The sequence below is a fragment of the Rattus norvegicus genome, chromosome 11, assembly GCF_036323735.1.
Source record: "Rattus norvegicus strain BN/NHsdMcwi chromosome 11, GRCr8, whole genome shotgun sequence".
NCBI lineage: Eukaryota > Metazoa > Chordata > Mammalia > Rodentia > Muridae > Rattus > Rattus norvegicus.
This window is the reverse complement of record NC_086029.1, coordinates 81438077-81455674: the sequence shown is the minus strand read 5'-3', so window position 1 is coordinate 81455674 and position 17598 is coordinate 81438077. Positions and strand designations below refer to the sequence as shown.

At 47.3% G+C, this 17598-nt stretch overlaps 1 protein-coding gene across 4 annotated transcripts in view; it reads right to left on the bottom strand.

The window, feature by feature from the left end:
* Rubcn (rubicon autophagy regulator) overlaps positions 1-17598 on the bottom strand; it is a 49155-nt gene that overhangs the window by 13741 nt on the left and 17816 nt on the right. Inside the window, exons 4-12 of one of the 4 annotated variants that reach the window (XM_039088925.2) lie at positions 17238-17397; positions 16112-16218; positions 13870-14029; positions 12279-12833; positions 10865-10909; positions 8775-8867; positions 7959-8074; positions 6075-6285; positions 5520-5621 (exon numbers count right to left, since the gene is read on the bottom strand). In XM_039088925.2, the coding sequence (XP_038944853.1) occupies positions 5520-5621; positions 6075-6285; positions 7959-8074; positions 8775-8867; positions 10865-10909; positions 12279-12833; positions 13870-14029; positions 16112-16218; positions 17238-17397 (1549 nt within the window). The other 3 variants (XM_039088921.2, NM_001427089.1, XM_039088924.2) reach the window with 3 other exon arrangements.

The window sequence follows — 17598 nt, the reverse complement described above, 5'->3', positions numbered from 1 at the left end:
AATGTCCAGTATTTCTTTATGTAATTGGATGCACTGATGTTCAGTGAAAAGATAGTTACAGTTACCATATTCTCCTGTGTCCTCTATTACTTTACCTCTTCAATTAATTCTAGCTTGTGGTCTATTTTGTCAGTGAGTACAATTACACCTGCCTGTTCTCTGTTCCTTACTCAGTGAATCATTTTCTATTCTCTCCTTTTTTTTTTTTTTTTTTTTTGGTTCTTTTTTTCGGAGCTGGGGACCGAACCCAGGGCCTTGCGCTTCCTAGGTAAGCGCTCTACCACTGAGCTAAATCCCCAGCCCCTATTCTCTCCTTTTTAAAGGTTTACTTATTTATTATATAAGTACACTGTAGCTGTACTCAGAATGCATTATAGATGGTTGTGAGCCACTATGTGGTTGCTGGGATTTGAACTCAGGACCTCTGGAAGAGCAGTCAGTGTGCTTAACCACTGAGCCAACCACTCTCTCCAGCCCTATTTTCTATTCCTTCACTGCAGTATCTGTTTGTGGGGCTTCACCAGTGAGGCTTGCTCTTGATGACAAACAGTTGGATCTTGTCTTTAACCCCATCAGCTGGCCTGCATCTTGGAGTTGGAGAGCTGACCATTTACCTATGAGGGCTACTTGCTGATTTCTCTGTCTTCTTTACCTGGTTAGTTCCAATGCGGCTGTGCCCCTCTCTCTCTCTCTCTCTCTCTCTCTCTCTCTCTCTCTCTCTCTCTCTCTCCTTCCCTCCCTCCCTCCCTCCCTTTCCTTTACATCTTTACATGCTGGGGGCTCTGAGTCAGCGTGTTTGAGTCTGTCCTCACTCTCTGTTGTCCAACAATCCCCTTCATGGCGTTCCTTCTTTCCTGAGCGCTTGTGTTTGGGACTGTCTTCTTCTCTTCCTGTGCAGGACTCCTTTAAGTAGCGCTGCTGGCTTCCAAGTCACACACTGTTTTAGTTTATGCTTTCCTGAAGTCCTTTTTTCTCTTTTAGAATGGTTTCTTTGGTATTGGTGTGTGTGTGTGTGTGTGTGTGTGTGTGTGTGTGTGTGTGTGTGTGTGTGTGTAATGCATGTCTGTCTGCATGTGTATGACTACATACATGTGACATGTGTGTGTAGGTGCACGTGGAGGCCCCAGGCTGACGGTGGGTGTCTCCCTTTGTTACTCTCCACTTCAGTTACTGGGTCTCTTGCTCAACCCAGAGCTGGTAGTTTGGCAATCCAGTCTCTGCCTTCCATCATGCCTGCCTGGCTTTTACATGGGTTTTGAGGTCCAAACTTTAGTCCTAATGTATAAATTTTAAATGATAACTTCTCTGGATAAGGTAATCTTGGTTGCAGTGACTTACACAGGACTTGGAATAGTTTTAGACTACCTAGTGAAAGGTCTAGTGTTATGCCAGCCTGTGCATGTAAACAATTGGAATACATTTTCTGCACAGTTGTTATCTTAGTTACCCTATGGTGTGCTTAGGTTTGAGCTTCTGGGTGATTGTTTATTTACAGGGCACATCCTCACGTGAGCGCCTGTGTGCCAGGGCATGTGGGTGGAGACTGAGAATACCCTGCAGGAGTGAGTCCTCTCTTCAGCTGAGGGCTGGGGCCACGCTGCTAGTTACGTCGATGTGGACCTTCAGCCAATCGAGCCACCATGCTGGCCTTCATGTGCACGAAACATTTTTTCAATTTTTTAAAAAAAGATTTATTTTGGGGTTGGGGATTTAGCTCAGTGGTAGAGCACTTGCCTAGCAAGCGCAAGGCCCTGGGTTTGGTCCCCAGCCCCGAAAAAAAAGAAAAAAGAAAAAAAAAGATTTATTTTACTTATATCAGTGTACTATAACTGTCTTCAGACACACCAGAAGAGGGAGGGCATCTGATCCCATTACAGATGGTTGTGAGCCACCATGTGGTTGCTGGGAATTGAACTCAGGACCTCTGGAAGCCACCTCTCCAGCCCTGCACTGAACTTTTAATGCTCCCGAGAGAGGGCAAGAAGGATTCTACGAATGCTTTAAAGAGAACTTAATTTCTTTATTACCTTTATTTCGCTAACTCTTGGTCTAACCTTATATAATTATCTCAAATTTTAATGGACTACTATATTGGTAATAAACAATTGCTTTAGTATTGCTAAAAGACTGTGAAGCTAAAAGTTTGTGATCAACATTCTCAATTTTTGTTTTAAAAATTTCAAGTAGAAGACTTTTATTCTCTTTCAGTTAATTCTGTTATTATTTTCCTGAATGTCAAACCTTATAGCAGTAACTCCTAATTGTCTATAAAGTTATCCAGAAGAGATTACTTTCACAGAGTTTGCTTTGTAAGCTCAAACCTCTTAAGAGACTCTTAGCTTCATGTGAGTCTGTCCTACCTTTACTGTTTGCAGTGTCCCAAGCACTGAGCTACAGGTTTGAACTTAAATTCTTAACAAAAATAAATTTATTTATGCACACATGCACATGCACCCCTGTGAACGTGCATGTGCACCCCTATGATGTATGTGCACATGCACCGTGTGTGCAGCAGTGGGTACCAGAGCTCCTGAAGCTGGAGTGTTACATGGCTGTGAGCTGTCCGGTCTGCATCCTAGGAAAAGCAGCAACCACTCTTAACTGCTGAGCCTTCTGTCCAGCACCTGAGCTTGGTTTTTGTCCTGACACAGGGTCTCACTATGTTGTCCTGGAACCCACTATGAAACCAGAAGGCCTCAAACTCACAAGAATCCACCTGTCAAGTGCTGGAATTAAAAGTGTGGGTCATCATACCTAGCTTGAATGTAAATGCCCTTTTTTCTTCATTAATTTATATATTAACTTTAATCCAGATCTCAGCCCCCTCCCTCCTCTCCTCTATTTCTAACTATTTTTTTAAATTATGTAGTGTGTGTGTGTGTGTGTGTGTGTGTGTGTGTGTGTGTGTAAATGCCCACAGAGGCCAGAGGCATCGGATGCCCTGGAGCTGGAGCTCAGGTGGTTGTGAGGTACCTGATTTCTAGTAACCGAAGCTGGTCTTCTGGAGGAGCAGTGAATGTTCTTAACCGCTAAGCAATCTCTCCAGCCCCTGAACTTAAATTCTTAATCTGATTGTTTCTTTTCCAATGTAATAACCTTTATTATAAAAGAAACTTGCAAATAAAATATCAAGCACCAAAATTGGCTAGATCCGAAGTTATCAACTCGGTGAACTTCTACAGTTAAAACAGGCATTGAATTGAAATGGGCTCCACATTAAATTTTACTCACTTTGCAGTATTTTGCCTTTATGCACCACCAATACCAAAACATCCTAGACATAACTGTTTTCCTAGTTTTGACTAGGCTTTCTCTAGTTTTGACCAGTCGCATGACTACCTACTATAAAATTAGTGAGGGGAGATGGCAAGGACTGCTTGAGGCATATGGAAAAGGGCATCTGAATATCCAAATTGCTTAAGTCAGGTTAGTTCTCCAGACCATGTGCTTCTTATAACCTTGACAAGTGACAAGATCAAGTGTGTGCACGAGCTGGTGTAAACAGTCACACACGCGTGCAGAAGCACATCCACACCTCCAGCACTGCTGCCAGAGAAGAGTGAGACCCCTGACACTGGAAGTCCACTCTCTAACATGTGAGCCAGGTCAGAGCCCTCGCTACCACCTGTGTAACGATGAGTAGAAAGACAGACAGGTTCTGAGGCTGACAATCCTTTTGACATGTGTGAATAGGCCTGGAAAAGAGTTACTGCCACTCCCCAAAACCAGTCCCGCCTCAAGCACCTCCCCAGAAGGAGCGAATGGGATGTTAGGAGCAGCTGGCCATGCTTCTGAGCACTGAGGAGGACTGGGGGCACTACTGGCAGTGGGCAGTGTGCAGAGGCCAGAGACGATGGCAAACACCTCAAGCTTCAAGGCAGTCCCTCACAACAGAGAGTGGCAGGGGCCTAGCAACTGAGAAATCCTGCCCTATGGTTGTTTCCTTTAAGGACTTCTGCTCTGAACCAACAGGGAATTGGCTGAATACACACACCTCTGGGGCCCACAGACGAAGCAACAGTTTCCAACAGGAGTGCACTCTGTGAGCACTATGGTTAGAAAAGAACCCACATACAAACGAAGCGGGGAGGGGTGGGAGAGTTTGAAGTGACTATCACCATCTGATGCATTAAGAAGAACACAAAGAGGGGTTGGGGATTTAGCTCAGTGGTAGAGTGCTTGCCTAGGAAGCACAAGGCCCTGGGTTTGATCCCCAGCTCCGAAAAAAAGAACCAAAAAAAAAAAAAAAAAAAAAAAAAAAAAAAAAAAAAAAAGAAGAACACAAAGAAAACATCTTAGAGGGCTAGAAAATCTGTGCAGAATCTGGATTTCAGAGTGGGAAAGAACTCTGGGTACAGTGTTATAATGAAGTGCTGACAGTTCAGCTCTGTAAGGAGGTCACTTAGTCTTTCCATGGAGAAGTTTATGACCCTGAATTACTGTGTTTACTTGCTTGCTAGTTTGTTTGTCTTTTTATTGGGACCTGAAGTCTGTGGTTTGCAAGAATAGAGCTGTTATGAAGCATGTTCTTCAAGTAGGACGTGGCCACTGGGGCTGGAAGCAGGGCAGCTGATCCCTGGCTAGACTCAATGAGACCTTCTCAAGATCAAACTTACTGACGTTCTCCTTCCTACAGACTGGGGTGGAGGCTCATCAGTCACTCATTTACTGATGCCCCTGGCTTTGAGTAAGGCTGTCCCAGCTGCATGTGGGGTTAGGAGGTGCTAGAATATGCAGGAGGTTGAGGGTTAGCAATGCAGCTCTTGGGAGTCTGTCGCTCATGTTGGTATGATTTTTAAAATTACTATTATTATTATTATTATTATTATTATTATTATTATTGATGTAGCCTGTAAGTAAACCAGTGACTCCCTGAATCACCAGGTTGGGCTTGTTTCTTTGGTCTGTTGACAGTTCCTCCTCTGGTTGACTGGTGATGCAAACGGGAACACAAACCTGCTTACTACAAATGCTTTCCCAGATCACAGCCCCGCCTCCTCCACTGACTGATGATTGCAGCAAGGCTGGACTCTTCCTTGAAAAGTGCTAAGACAGAAATTAGAGCTATATGGAAACTGATTGGTTTTCCTTTTTGTCTTCTTTTGCTTCTCCCTAATGATTCCTGTCGTTTCTTTAATTACAATAAATCAATCTCTCTCTCTCTCTCTCTCTCTCTCTCTCTCAACATATTTTGGAACAATTTCATGGTGTTGTGAAGCCCAGGGAAAACAGTCTAATTCATGTGGTTTGGCTCAGCTAGGAGGAGGAACAAGAGTGAGGACCCAAGAGAAAGGTACAGACTTGAGGACAGTCAGGGTGACACCAACGGCTGGCCGCCCCCTTTGATTAAGGCTCTCTTCTGCATGCATGTTGGAGGGCTTGATTTTAGCAAGAGTAGCCATTGCTTATAATAACTAACAGTGTTCCGTAATGCGTCATAGTGAAGGTCGCTCAGCCCAGTATTTCAAACGAAAAGAAACAAGTCATAAATGCCCCTGTAATGAGCTGTCATTTCTTACCTTGGATCTCAAATTCATCAACGTCTTCAGCAGAGCCAGAGTCTGAGAGCTGTGTAGAATCACGTGAACTGAACTGGGAGCTGCTGGAGGTGACCCGGAAGCCTGTGACATTAATGATCATCACAGTTACAGACAGGATAAAGGGTCTCTCATCCCTTTCAATGCCACAATAAAGGACCCACACTTTAACAGAGGAAAGAGAGCAGAGCCTTGGCTGGGGCTTAAGCTATACAGTAGACCTGGTCCTTCTTGCTGGTTCATTCAACTCTGGAGAAGTGCATTTGTGACTCCTGGCTTTAGTTCTCACCCTAGAAACCCATTTGGAAATAAAGCTATTTCTGATGTAGGAAACATGAGTTCTAGCAGTATTCCTAGTCTATCAAGGGGGAAAAAACCCACCAACAACAAACAGACCACCACAGTACTACCTTCTGACAGGAGAGGAACCCTCAGCTTGGGCATAACATATTACACGCAGAGCAGAGGTGAAAGCCCACACGGCCTGAGCTTTGCGAAGCCATAAAGAGGTGCACACAGTGTCACAGGCCTACTCACTTCCATGCTCAGTCTCCTGGTACGCAGGGAGCAGGTGTTTGGTGCGGATCTGCTGGCGCCGGAGGCGGATCTTCTGCTTCAGTTCCTGGATCTCTCGGTCACTGTCTTCCTCCTCTACTTCCTCCTCTTCTAGGCACTGGCTCATCATGTTGCACTTCATCAGCTCGATGGCGGCAATCAACGACTCGGAGATGCTGAAGTGGGCATTTTCCTGGAGGAAGGAGGACACCAAAAGAAGCTGCTTGTCAGGGAACTAAAAGCATGAAACATGTTGCTGAGTACACGGTGGAGAAGCAGAGCTTTGAGGACAAATGCTTTCCTCAGGGAAACTCTGCTGTAAGCAGACGGGCAGACAGCCTACTCTAGCATCGCTGCTCTTGTAGCTGGCCATGACTATCTCATCTGTACCACGTTCTGTATAAAAATGAGAAGAGACTCTCAGCTCTCAGCCTAAGCTCTCAGGGCCAGCCTTCCCCGTGCTCTGCTCAACATAACGAAAGAAACTACAGTTTTAAAAAAGTCACCAAACTGCAAGCACTGGCACATTGGCAGCAGAGGAGCTGTTTGAAGAGAGATGTGGCTCACAGACCAGCCACAGCAGATGAAGAAAACGTTAGTCCTTAAAGAGGGATGGTTGGCACAAAACAGCATCCCTGCTACTGACGAGATTATCTACACATGGAGGAACCACCTCCATGCCCCATTGTTAATCCAGAGATTTGGCAACAAACTTTTCCACCATTATAGGCCACTGAGGAAATGCAAGACAGCGCTGCTGTGGCATGCAGGCCAGCCGCATGTGGACTGGCTAGCTGAAGCTCTGCCCAGAGTGTGATGGGAAACACCGCTTGCTCTGGAGAAGATGAGACACTTGCAGACTTCCAGAGCATTCTGATGACATGGCCTCTAAGAATGAAACAAACTGAACTGAGTCAACTTCTGAAGAAGACAAAACTTGAGGTTTTATCAGCTGCTGTTTTCTCTTATGACTGCTTTTAAAAATTACTCAAGCCAGGTATATGACAGACACCTGTAATCTCAGCCCACAGAGGGTAGAGACAGGAGGAATCTAAGGTTTGAGGCTAGTCGGGGCTGCATAGTAAAATCCCAACTCAAAACCAACAGCAAAATGTTGTTCATAGTTGTATCAAATCTGTGTCTAATGCTTTTGGACCTTGCCTATTGGACACTGCAGTTCTTTCCAGATGCTGCTGATAGACAGTTCACTCTTCACCACTAATTAAATAAACTGATGAAGCCAGGCCATCATGCTTAAAACAAGGACTAATGAAAGGAGAAAACATGGCAGGAATTCCAAACAGCCTCTTCTACAGTCACACGAGAGTCGCCCATACATACAAGAGTTGGTAAACATCATGTCCCAACATAAAAGACTAGTGCACCGATACTATGTACACATATTTGAGGCCAGGAATAAACAAGCAAACAAACTTGGCCAGGTGCCGGTGCATGCTTTTGATTCCAGCACTCAGGAGGCAGAAGAAGGTAGATCTCTGTGAGGCCAGCCTGGTGTACAAAGTGAGTTCCAGAACAGCCAGGGCTACACAGAGATGCTGTCTTGAAAAACAAAGCAAACAAACAAAAAAATAGAACTTGATTCTAGAAGAAGTATTTATGTGAGGTCATGGGCTCAAAGAACAATAATCATGTGACTAAAGTTGAATCTCTCTGCAGAGAGGAGCAGGGACTAAAGCTAGGCATTTGCTCCCTGAAGAGCTCCCCAGAAGTGCTCACTGAGCTTTCCTGCAGCTCAGTTACTCCGAGAACACGGACTCTCACCAGAACGGTGGCAGCAAAGACCATCAGGCCAATCCCACAGGCCAGACCCCACACCCCATGTGTTCCTCCCTCCGAGTGCCTCACCTTCTCCAGGTCTGCACAGCTGCCAAAGTCTTGCTCAGAGAGGTAACTGATGAGGGACTGTCCTTCTGACGGTCTTCTAAACATGCCTTCTCCTGAGCAGAGGTACTGACCACCCTCTGAGGGAATCGAAGTGTAGATATAATATTTCAGTCTTGAAATAAAAACTTATAACAACCATGCTTCTTCAAGAAGTCTGATGGGTTTACTATTAAAGGCGCTCTCCACTCTCCCCAGGTAAGAGGGAACTGGACACAAGATGTCTCCTCTAAAGACATTGTTTCTCCCCAGGTAAGAAGGAACTGGACACAAGATGTCTGTCCTCTAAAGACATTGTTTAGACGTTTTAGGAGCCCCAGAGCACCAAACCTCTTGGAAGGAGAATGGTGGAATAAATGTGAGATCCTAGAGAGAACCTTTTCCTATTTAAATTTATCCATAATACATTGTCCTTCCTACTCTATGGAAAAGGAAAAGAGAGCTAACTCAGTGCCGAGCGCAGGGACATAAGTGCTTCCTTCCACCTGTGAGTGTCTCCTGGGAATACATAAGGACCCACAGTCGAGGCTCTGGCTTATTCAGGCCACCGTCACCTGAGGTACTACAGACACTCGTGGTAGCACCCAGAGCATGAGAGGGCGGGAACCGCACATCAGTGAGGTCCACAGGAAGTGGGATCTCAGTGTGAAGATGGCAGAAGGAAGGCAAGAGCACAGTGTCCTCCACAGGCTGAGACAGGCTCCACAACACAGGGCTCAGCAGGCTCCAAGAGAAAGCAGCGGGGCAGGGTCAGTCCTTGCCTTCTGAGCACTCGATCACCATTCTCCATGCACAGAGGGCTGGGCGCTGACTGCACTGCTCTGGCCAGAGGAGGGAAGGGGTCTCTCAAATTCAACTTATCGTTGCAGGAGTCTAGTGCCAGTGACCACAGCAGGAATAAAGCACACATACAAGTGAGCAACAGATACAACATTTAACTCTCTCGTTCCCAAAGCCTTCACAACAGTCTAAGAAGACAGAACTCATGGAGGAGATGAGTGGTCAGTGTGTCGAAGGGGAAAGAGGCCGGGCGATGCTTCTAGTCCCCTATTCCTTCCTCTTTCAAATTAATGTTATAAAAGTACCAGCTAATCACTGACTTCCTGACAAACTAGTTTAAGAGACAGTTTTCAGACGGTAAAATCAAAAATAGGTACATCAAATATTTTCCAGTACTTTGGTACTATGTTTTAAAACAGTGTCAGTAAATTTACCTTCCCTGATGAAAATGAAACTTGGGAAAGTGTTTAAAAGCAACATCAAGTCAGTTCTGGAGATGCTGAGGATGATGGCTTCAAAAGCAGAGGATTTAGTCATCAAAGGAGAAGCTTCAAGAGCAGGCAGACACTGAGCGCGCTGACACATGGCTGCTATCCTAGCACTTGTAAGGGGGAACACACTATATCCCAGCACTTGTTTTGGGCCCAGGACCGGTTATATGGTGAATTTAAGTCCAACCTAGACTACATAGCAAAATCTTGTCTAACAAACAAGGATGCTGGCAAAGGGCTTATAAGATATGAGAAACTGATACTCAAAAGTAAATTAAAGATTGCCAGTCAGGTAGGTGGTGGAGCAGGCCTTTAATCCTAGCATTCTGGAGGCAGAGGCAGGTGGAGAATCTCTGACTTTGGGGACAGCCTGGTCTATAGAGTGAGGTCTACAGGACAGCCAGGGCTACAAAGAGAAATCCTGTCTCATAAAAACAAACAAAATGTCCAGTAAGAAAAACAATGGATGCCTGAGTCGTGAGCAGCATGGAGAGCAGATGATTAAACTATACTATACCCAACTGCTTCCCTGATCAATAATGCCAAGTCGTCAGCTGCTACATGCACGCACATGTTCACACACACAGGCGCGCGCGCACACACACACACACACACACAGAGTAATTTTGTGTCCCTCATGTGGCTTTGGCAGTAGGCCCTGCTTCTGTCTACTGAACTAAGGGAAATCACCACGGTCCCTTGCTAAGAAACACGGGAAGATATGGTCTGATGCCTAGCCAGAGGGCACACCATATAACCTGCAACATCATTCCTGTGTCTTTGGCTCTGTAAGCCATGGAGTCTCTGCCCTGAGTTCCCATTTCCTAAGGGCAGCCATTCGACTGACTCAGCACTTCCTTTTGTTCACTCGAAATCTGCTTTCTCTCAGGTAAGGTCCTGTAGGCGTTCTTCTTTAACTTTCTCTTGTCCATGAAAATACACCAGCGACCTCTTCATTACTAGCAGGCTTGGGTTCCTGGTCCTCCCTCACCGCTGTTTTACCAACACCCACATTAATAATTCCAGCATTACACTACTCAGACTAGAACACACACCTCAGTTTAAAACCACCATGAGAGGGAAAAGGAGAAAGACAGAATTACTAGAAAATGTTTCAGGACTAGCTTGGGGTATGCAGGCACACAAGTGAATGGAGACTGGAAGGGAAGAGGAAACAGGGACTCTTGATCAGGCAAGACCCATGCAAGGATACATACGGGGAGTAAGACACATTCTGGTGTTAAGTCAAGGGAAATAGTAACAGTCAGTCTTCAGTTAAAATGCGCCCTGCCACTGACCCACCATGAGGCCTTAGTCAAACAGCAGGCCTCTGTTTCACCTTGGGCAAAGCAGAATTGCTTTATCTTGACTATGGCTTCCAGAAGCCATTGGTAGAATGACTAGGACATTTGAAAGCAAGTTTAGGGCACGACATGTATCCGGTGAAATACCAGTATCTTCTTACTGATAGGCCCCAGCACCACAACAGGATCAAACTAGCCAGACTTGACTTGACACCAAACTGGAAAAGGTTTTGAACTAAGCGAGGTGGTCACAGAGGGAGAAAAGGAAGAAGAGGTGGGGGACTGGCTCCCAAACCTGCAATGGGATCTTCAACTATAATGGTGATATTCCTGGGGCCTCCTGCAGGTAAAGAGGTACAGAGGAGAATCCAGACAGAACAAACAGGATTAGAAAGAAGGGAGAAACCAAACTAACCCGTGACTTTTACCTGGCAGAAGTGGTAATATTAACTCCCACGAGGGAGTACTGGGGCTGAAGGAGGGGTGACTCGGACAAGAAGCTACAAGACCCATGCTCAGATTCGTCTGCCCAGGACTTTCCAGCTCCCTTTTCCCATGCAGGTTACCATGGTTTCTGGAATCCACACAGATTCAAGAATGGAGCCAGGGAGGCTGGGAATTTCGCTCTGTAGAGCTCTTGCTCAGCAGGAATAAAGCCTTGGGTTCCATTGTAACAAATACTGGGATGTGGGGAGCAGGGAAGTTTTGTATGCTCAAAGACCATCGCCCTCGTGTGCAGCAGACACCGGGGCTCCAGGAGATGTGACCTTAGGATCCAACCTCAACACTCTCCCAGTGAGAATGTCCATGGAAAGAGCTTTGAGTTGGAGATTTTTCTAACAGTCCAAACAAGTCACGTTAAATCCTTGAAGGAAAACAGATGAACACTTGTTACTCAGGCTTTAGCTAAGGCCCTGAGTTCTCATCTTTCTAGAAATTACAGAGAGACAGGGCCAGCTCCAGTTGCCAAAGGAAACCTTCATTTTGTCTCATTAAATACTTCCTATTTTATTTTTATTAATTTTGTATCTGGGGCTTTGCTGACCCATAATGGCTTTGAGCACAAAAGTTAATGTTACACCTACTGTAAGGATGTCCTACCACAGGTGATGCCAGAGCAAAGCCTACAGACCCCAGGAAGGCAGGGTCGACGTGGTGTGGAATCCGGGCGCCCACCCACCTAAGCTTGCTCCTACCTGGCTAGCAGTTGTCTTTATGTGCAGAGGTGGGGTTGGAGGTGCAGGGCAAATGATCCTTCTCTCTGACTGCCTCGGTCTGGTTAGGGACAGCAGTCGCCCCACCTACTTGGTCCAAGGCCACACCGCCCACCCATATTCACTATTAGCCCTGTTGATAGCGTTAGGAAATGAACAGTACTCTGCTTCAGTATGATAACCTCTAAGGCATCACAACAGAAGGAATGTAGTAGGATATCTGTAGACCTCTTTAAGACTCTGCGGAAGTCAGAGGTTGAGTCAAGGATTCAGTTAAAACTTCCATACTTACACCATCCCGACAAAGGAACTATGGGAGAATCAGGGAGGCATTTAGTACTCAGTACTGTGTAAAGGAAAGTATATCGCACGCTCGGGCTGCTTCAGTACTACACGATAACGTCTCTCCCGGCAGAACCGACATCATGTCACCCGGAAGAGCCCTGCGAGCACTCAGGGGGACCCCGCTGACCGGTGGTTGAGGCTCATCTTTACCTGCGGCTCCTCTGGAGGCAATGTTGGTATCTGAGTGGGAGCGAATATGACTCTTCTTTGTCCCGCTGGCGGCAGGGACTGTCTGTCCTTCTGAGAAGCTGGATCTGCGAAGGGTGCTGCCTGCCTGACTCTGCCTACCTGCCTCCTGGTCCCCTAGAGAAGCAGCAGCAGCAGCAGCAGCAGCAGTAGCAGCATCTGGCTTTTGAGGGCTGCTGCAGGAGAACAAGTGAGAGCTGCTACTCTCACCACTGCTGCTGGGACTCTGACAACTGGCAGTCCGGCCATGAGGGTCTGGGTTGCCAATGGCCAGGTACTCAGGCCCCTCACTGACATCACTGGGGGAGTCATTTTGGCTGCTGACCCAGGATGCCTCGAGGGGGCTAGTCAGAGTGCTGGAGCTCATGTCCTGGGCGGTCAGTGGGGAATCCTGGGCTAGAGCGGAGTCTGAAAGCAGTGGAGCTTGGGTGGTTTGAGTCTCTGCTGCTGAGAGGCACTCCCTGTCTTCTTGAGGTTGCCAGGGAGGGCCAGAGAGTGAGAAGGAAGTAGATCTTCTTTCTGGAATATAAAAAGGGTACAGGGAGAGGAAGGAGCGCTGGAGTTCTGCGGTGTACACAGGACCACAGGTAGGGTGGTCCCACATGTCATGCAGAGGTCGGCCTAAAGTAAAGCGATGGTTTAGAAGAGGTCGGCCTAAAGTAACGCGGTGGTTTAGAAGCGGCTGCGGGAGGTGAGGGCGCGGGTGAGGGCGCGGGTACTTGGCCTTGTGGCTTTCCTGCTTCTCAGCACGAACCGCTCAAATAAAAGAGAGGAATCATGGGAACGACCACCTCACAAGACTGCTTTAAAGAGCAAAGGAAGGAATCCATACGAATTGACTCTAACAGAATCCAGCATGGTGCAGGCACTCTAAAGGTTGCTAGCAACTAAAGACCTTATTTGCAACATGGAGCAGAAGCTCAGAAGCCTCCAGTTATGCTCTGTTGATCTAATAATGCTACAAAACCATTTTATGCTAGCTGATAGATAACGTCCCATTTGCTTTTGTAAGGCAGGGTCTCATTCCATGGCCCTGGATACCCTTGAACCTGCAACGATCTTCTCCTTTGTCTTCTGCGTGCTGGGAGTACAGACACGCACCACCACATCAAGCAGCTGCTGCCGCACACCTTTTTACGGTGCCTATTACAAAGGCATGAAGTTCGACAACTCATACCAGCCCAAGCCGATTCCCAGCCCGTACTCACTCTCAAAGGCTCTCTGCTCTCCAGACACAGGAAGATTCCCACCCCTACACCTAACTACAGGATCATGGCCAGCCTAGGCTACGTAATAAAACTCTATCTCAGTAAATAGAACAGAACGAACAAATGAAAAAAGGAAGAAAGAAAGGAAGGAAGGAGAGAGAGGGGGGAGGAAGGGAAGGGAAGGGAAGGGAAGGGAAGGGAAGGGAAGGGAAGGGAAGGAAAGGGAAGGGGAGGGAAGGGAAGATGAGGCTAAAGAAACAAGAGACGGGTTCTGGCCCGTGAGTACTCACAGAAGCCCTCTACTTCCCAGGCCTAAAATACACACAGCAATCACACATCACCCATACCTGAGCTGTGGCTGGGAGGCATGGACTGGTGAAGGCTGGAGGAGGACCCAAAGTAGGAATGCTGAGCACAGCTGGTTGGAGGGGTGTATGCAGAACCAGGCAGAGCTGTGAGACTCTGGCTCTTTGTGACCAGCAGTGGGCTCTCCTGCTTTCTGGCAAACTAAAACAAAAGAAACCATTTTAGAGTGGAGCATAAAGGCCTCAGAGCACTCATTGCTGCAGGGACCGGAGAGAAGCTGGTCTTTGGCCATGCACCACAGCTTCTGCACTGGAATCCTGTGTATCTTCCCCTGTAAGATACACTAAGCCTGGGAGGCGGTGCGGAACACAGATCACTTGCTTTGCAAGCGTGAACACTGAGTTCATATCCCCAACAGCAGTGGAAACTCCAGCGGGCACGGGAGCCTGCGTGGGAAGCAGAGGACCTCAGGAGCAAGCTGTATCAGCAAACTCCAGGTGCCCCTAGAGACCCTGCCTCAGTATATAAAATAGAGAGCAATCAAGGAAGACGCACCTAACATCAGGCTCCGGGCTCCACATGCATGTGCACCTGCATGCACCAAGTATATCCACACACATGGGAACAGGCATACAAACATGTATGTACACCACACATAAATACATTATGCATGTGGAATCAAAAATCGGATAGACTGGTGGTCTAAGCCATGCGTGTCACTTACAAGCATCTGACCCAGGCTCTGGGCGAGACAAGGTCTTGCTGTGTCACTTTGGCTGACCTAGGACTCATGACGCAGCTCAAACTATCCTGCTCTCAAGCTTGTGTCCATCTCCCGGTCTCTTAGTCTGCTAGGAGCTAGGGTTACGACAGTGAGTCACCAGGTCTGGTCCTGCCCTAGTGACTCAACTTCTTCTTTCTTACTGTCTTCTTGTGTGGTAGGTCATACATTCACATGTATGCATGTGTTCACCTGTGCACAAGCATGTGGAAGCCAGAGGTCACTATTGGGTGTCCTCCTCTATCATCCACCACCTTCTTTTTGAGACAGGGTCTCTCACTGAACTTGAGGTTTCCAGTTAGGCTAGACCAGTGGTTCTCAACCTTTGGGCCATTTGGGGGGGTTTGTCAAATGACCCTTTTAAGGATCATCTTAGGTCACCTAAGACCATTGGAAAACACAGATACTTACGTTATGATTCATAACAGTACCAAAATTTCAGTTATGAAGTAGCAACAAAAGTAATTTTATGGTGGGGCTCGCCACGACATGAGGACCTGTATTAAATGGTCTCAGCATGAGGAAGGCTGAGAATCAACGCCTAGACTGACTGGTCAGCAGTACCGGGTGCTGCAGTCAGACCTCACACCTTCATGAGTGGCTGTGCATGGCTTCTGGGAATCTGAACTGAGGTCCTGCTTTTGCACCAAGCACTATACCCACTGAGCCACCCCAGCCTTGAGTGACTTTCTTTAGAGTGAGATTAATGTCTTGCTCTCAGAGTCACGAGGATTAAATACACGTGAATAAGTACCGCTGTGTGCCTGGCAGAAGGGAAGTGTTCCGTGGACGGTGACACAGTCAACATTAAAACAACAGCAGACAGGAGACCTCCATCTACAAGGTGTGTGGACTGAGATGTTGACAATGGAGTAGGGACTTTTGCTTCCTTCCTTTCCATCCTCGTCTAGGCCCCTCCCCTCCCCTCCCACCCCCTCCCCTTCCCCTCCTCTTTCCTTTTTTTATTTTTAAGCTTGGACCTCATAGCTGAAGCTAGCTTGGAACTTATTTCTTTGTCTGATTTTGTAGCTTGCTATGCTTGCTTTGATTGATATCCCTGGGAAGCCTGCTCCTTTCTAAGGTGAGGTAGATCTGGGGGAGAGGGAAGGTAGAGGAGAAACTGTAGTTGGGATGGAATATGTGAGAAAAGAATAGAAAGAACAAAAACAAAAACAAAACCAACAGGCCGAGCACGCCATGGGGAGGAAGCAAGCGAGTGCGTCCTTCCACGGCCTCAGCATCAGCTCCTGCCTGAGTTCCTGTCTCAGTGGACCAGGACTCGGGGTTGTCAACCAAACAAGCTTTCTCCTCCCTGAGTTGCTCTAGGTCAAGATGTTTTGTTACAGCAAGAGAGAGCAGACTAAGACAGCAGTCACATAGCACCACCCCAGCTCTTTACAAGCATTTAAAACCTAAGTCAGCTCACAGCTGCCTCAGTGAGGAAGCCATGAGCTACAGTGGAGAGGCCCAGGACAGACTCGGCCGACTCCTTGCCCCTTTACCATAGATGCGTCAATCTGAGCCAGGAGCCGCGGGTTGTTCTGTTCCACTGCTTCTAGGCACTGGAGCATGGCTGTGACGTGGGCGCCACTCAGCAGGAAGGCAGTTTCTAGGAAGAGAACAGGTACCACAGTGCTGAAGAGAGAAGCTTAGAGAAAGAGACAGAGGAAAGAGGAAAAGTGTGCCTCTGTGTAGAGAAGGGACTCGGGGACAAGTAAAGTATAGGAAGGGCCATTCCCCTCTCGGTGTTCTCCACTTCTGTGTTAATCTCCCAGGGAAGCATTCCAAGGGGCTTTATCTGATTTCATTTCAAATTCAATCATTTTCCCTTCTATTGTATACAGCCTCCTTTCCAATGCATGCATAGATTTTTTTCCCCCTCCTAATATAATTACTGCATTTTAAGTCTTAGCACCTATCTTTTTTTTTTTCACACTGTCCTGTGATTTCTGCTTGCTTTGTGCCCTCTGGTTCTTTCAATTAATGAACATTTCAAATATGCTCCTGGTGAGTTTATGTCATATTTGCCCAGTGTCTAGAACTTAAGGATTTATTTGCCTCCTGGTTTCACCATTTGGTCGTAATATTTTCTTGCTAGGGCGCTGTCTGTGCTGCTCTGCATTGAGAATTTCACATAATCGTTTTGCATGCCATGCCTTACGGATCTCTCCAGCTGCAGAGAATTTTTTTATTCTTTTAATCTTTTTGATTAGAACTCCAGTGGGACAGAGAGAATATACTTCACCTGGGAAGTGGTCCAATGACCCAGCGGTCCCTACAATTGGAGTCTCACAATCAGAGAGGCCCAGAATTGGATCCTAGCTCTGTGTGCCTCTGGCCAAATCAGCTAGGCTCGCTGCTTAGAAAATACCAGTCCTACTGCCGGCTCCAACAGTGAGCAGCACATGAAACACTCAGCTCATGCACTTGTCCCTCAGTCTGCCTGGACCAGCACAGGAGCATGGGTGTGATCATGGGCGGGGAGAGGAAGACTGGCTGTGTGTTTGAGAGAGCTGATGGCATCAAGTGAAATTCAGGAGACGCTGGCTTCAGAAGTGCTCTACAGAGGACGAGAGGGATGAAAGAGAACATGGAGTACACACGAAGCCCGGCGCGGCCTCTACTTACCTGTGTAGAATTTTCTCATGTACTGTCTGTCCCCAAGCAGAGGCCGGAGCTGGGCTGAGAGACAGTGGCACTGCAGGCTGTGCTGCAGCCACAGCTCTGCGACAGTGTGTTCACTCACGCTGTTGGTGTCGCTCTGGCCACTCTCATGCAAACTGATGAACTGTGGAGGCAAAGAGCCCAAGTCAAACACAGGCCCTGGCAGGCACAGCCAAGTGTCCTGAGAGCCACACTAAACACAGGTAAGGCAGGCTACCAAGAGCTATCTTCTCTAGCTAGCTTCCAGAAGGGACAGGAGGAGGAGGATAAAGGACAGGTGGATCTTCTACCCAGCGAGCCCCAGGTGAGCCCTGGGAGATAGTCC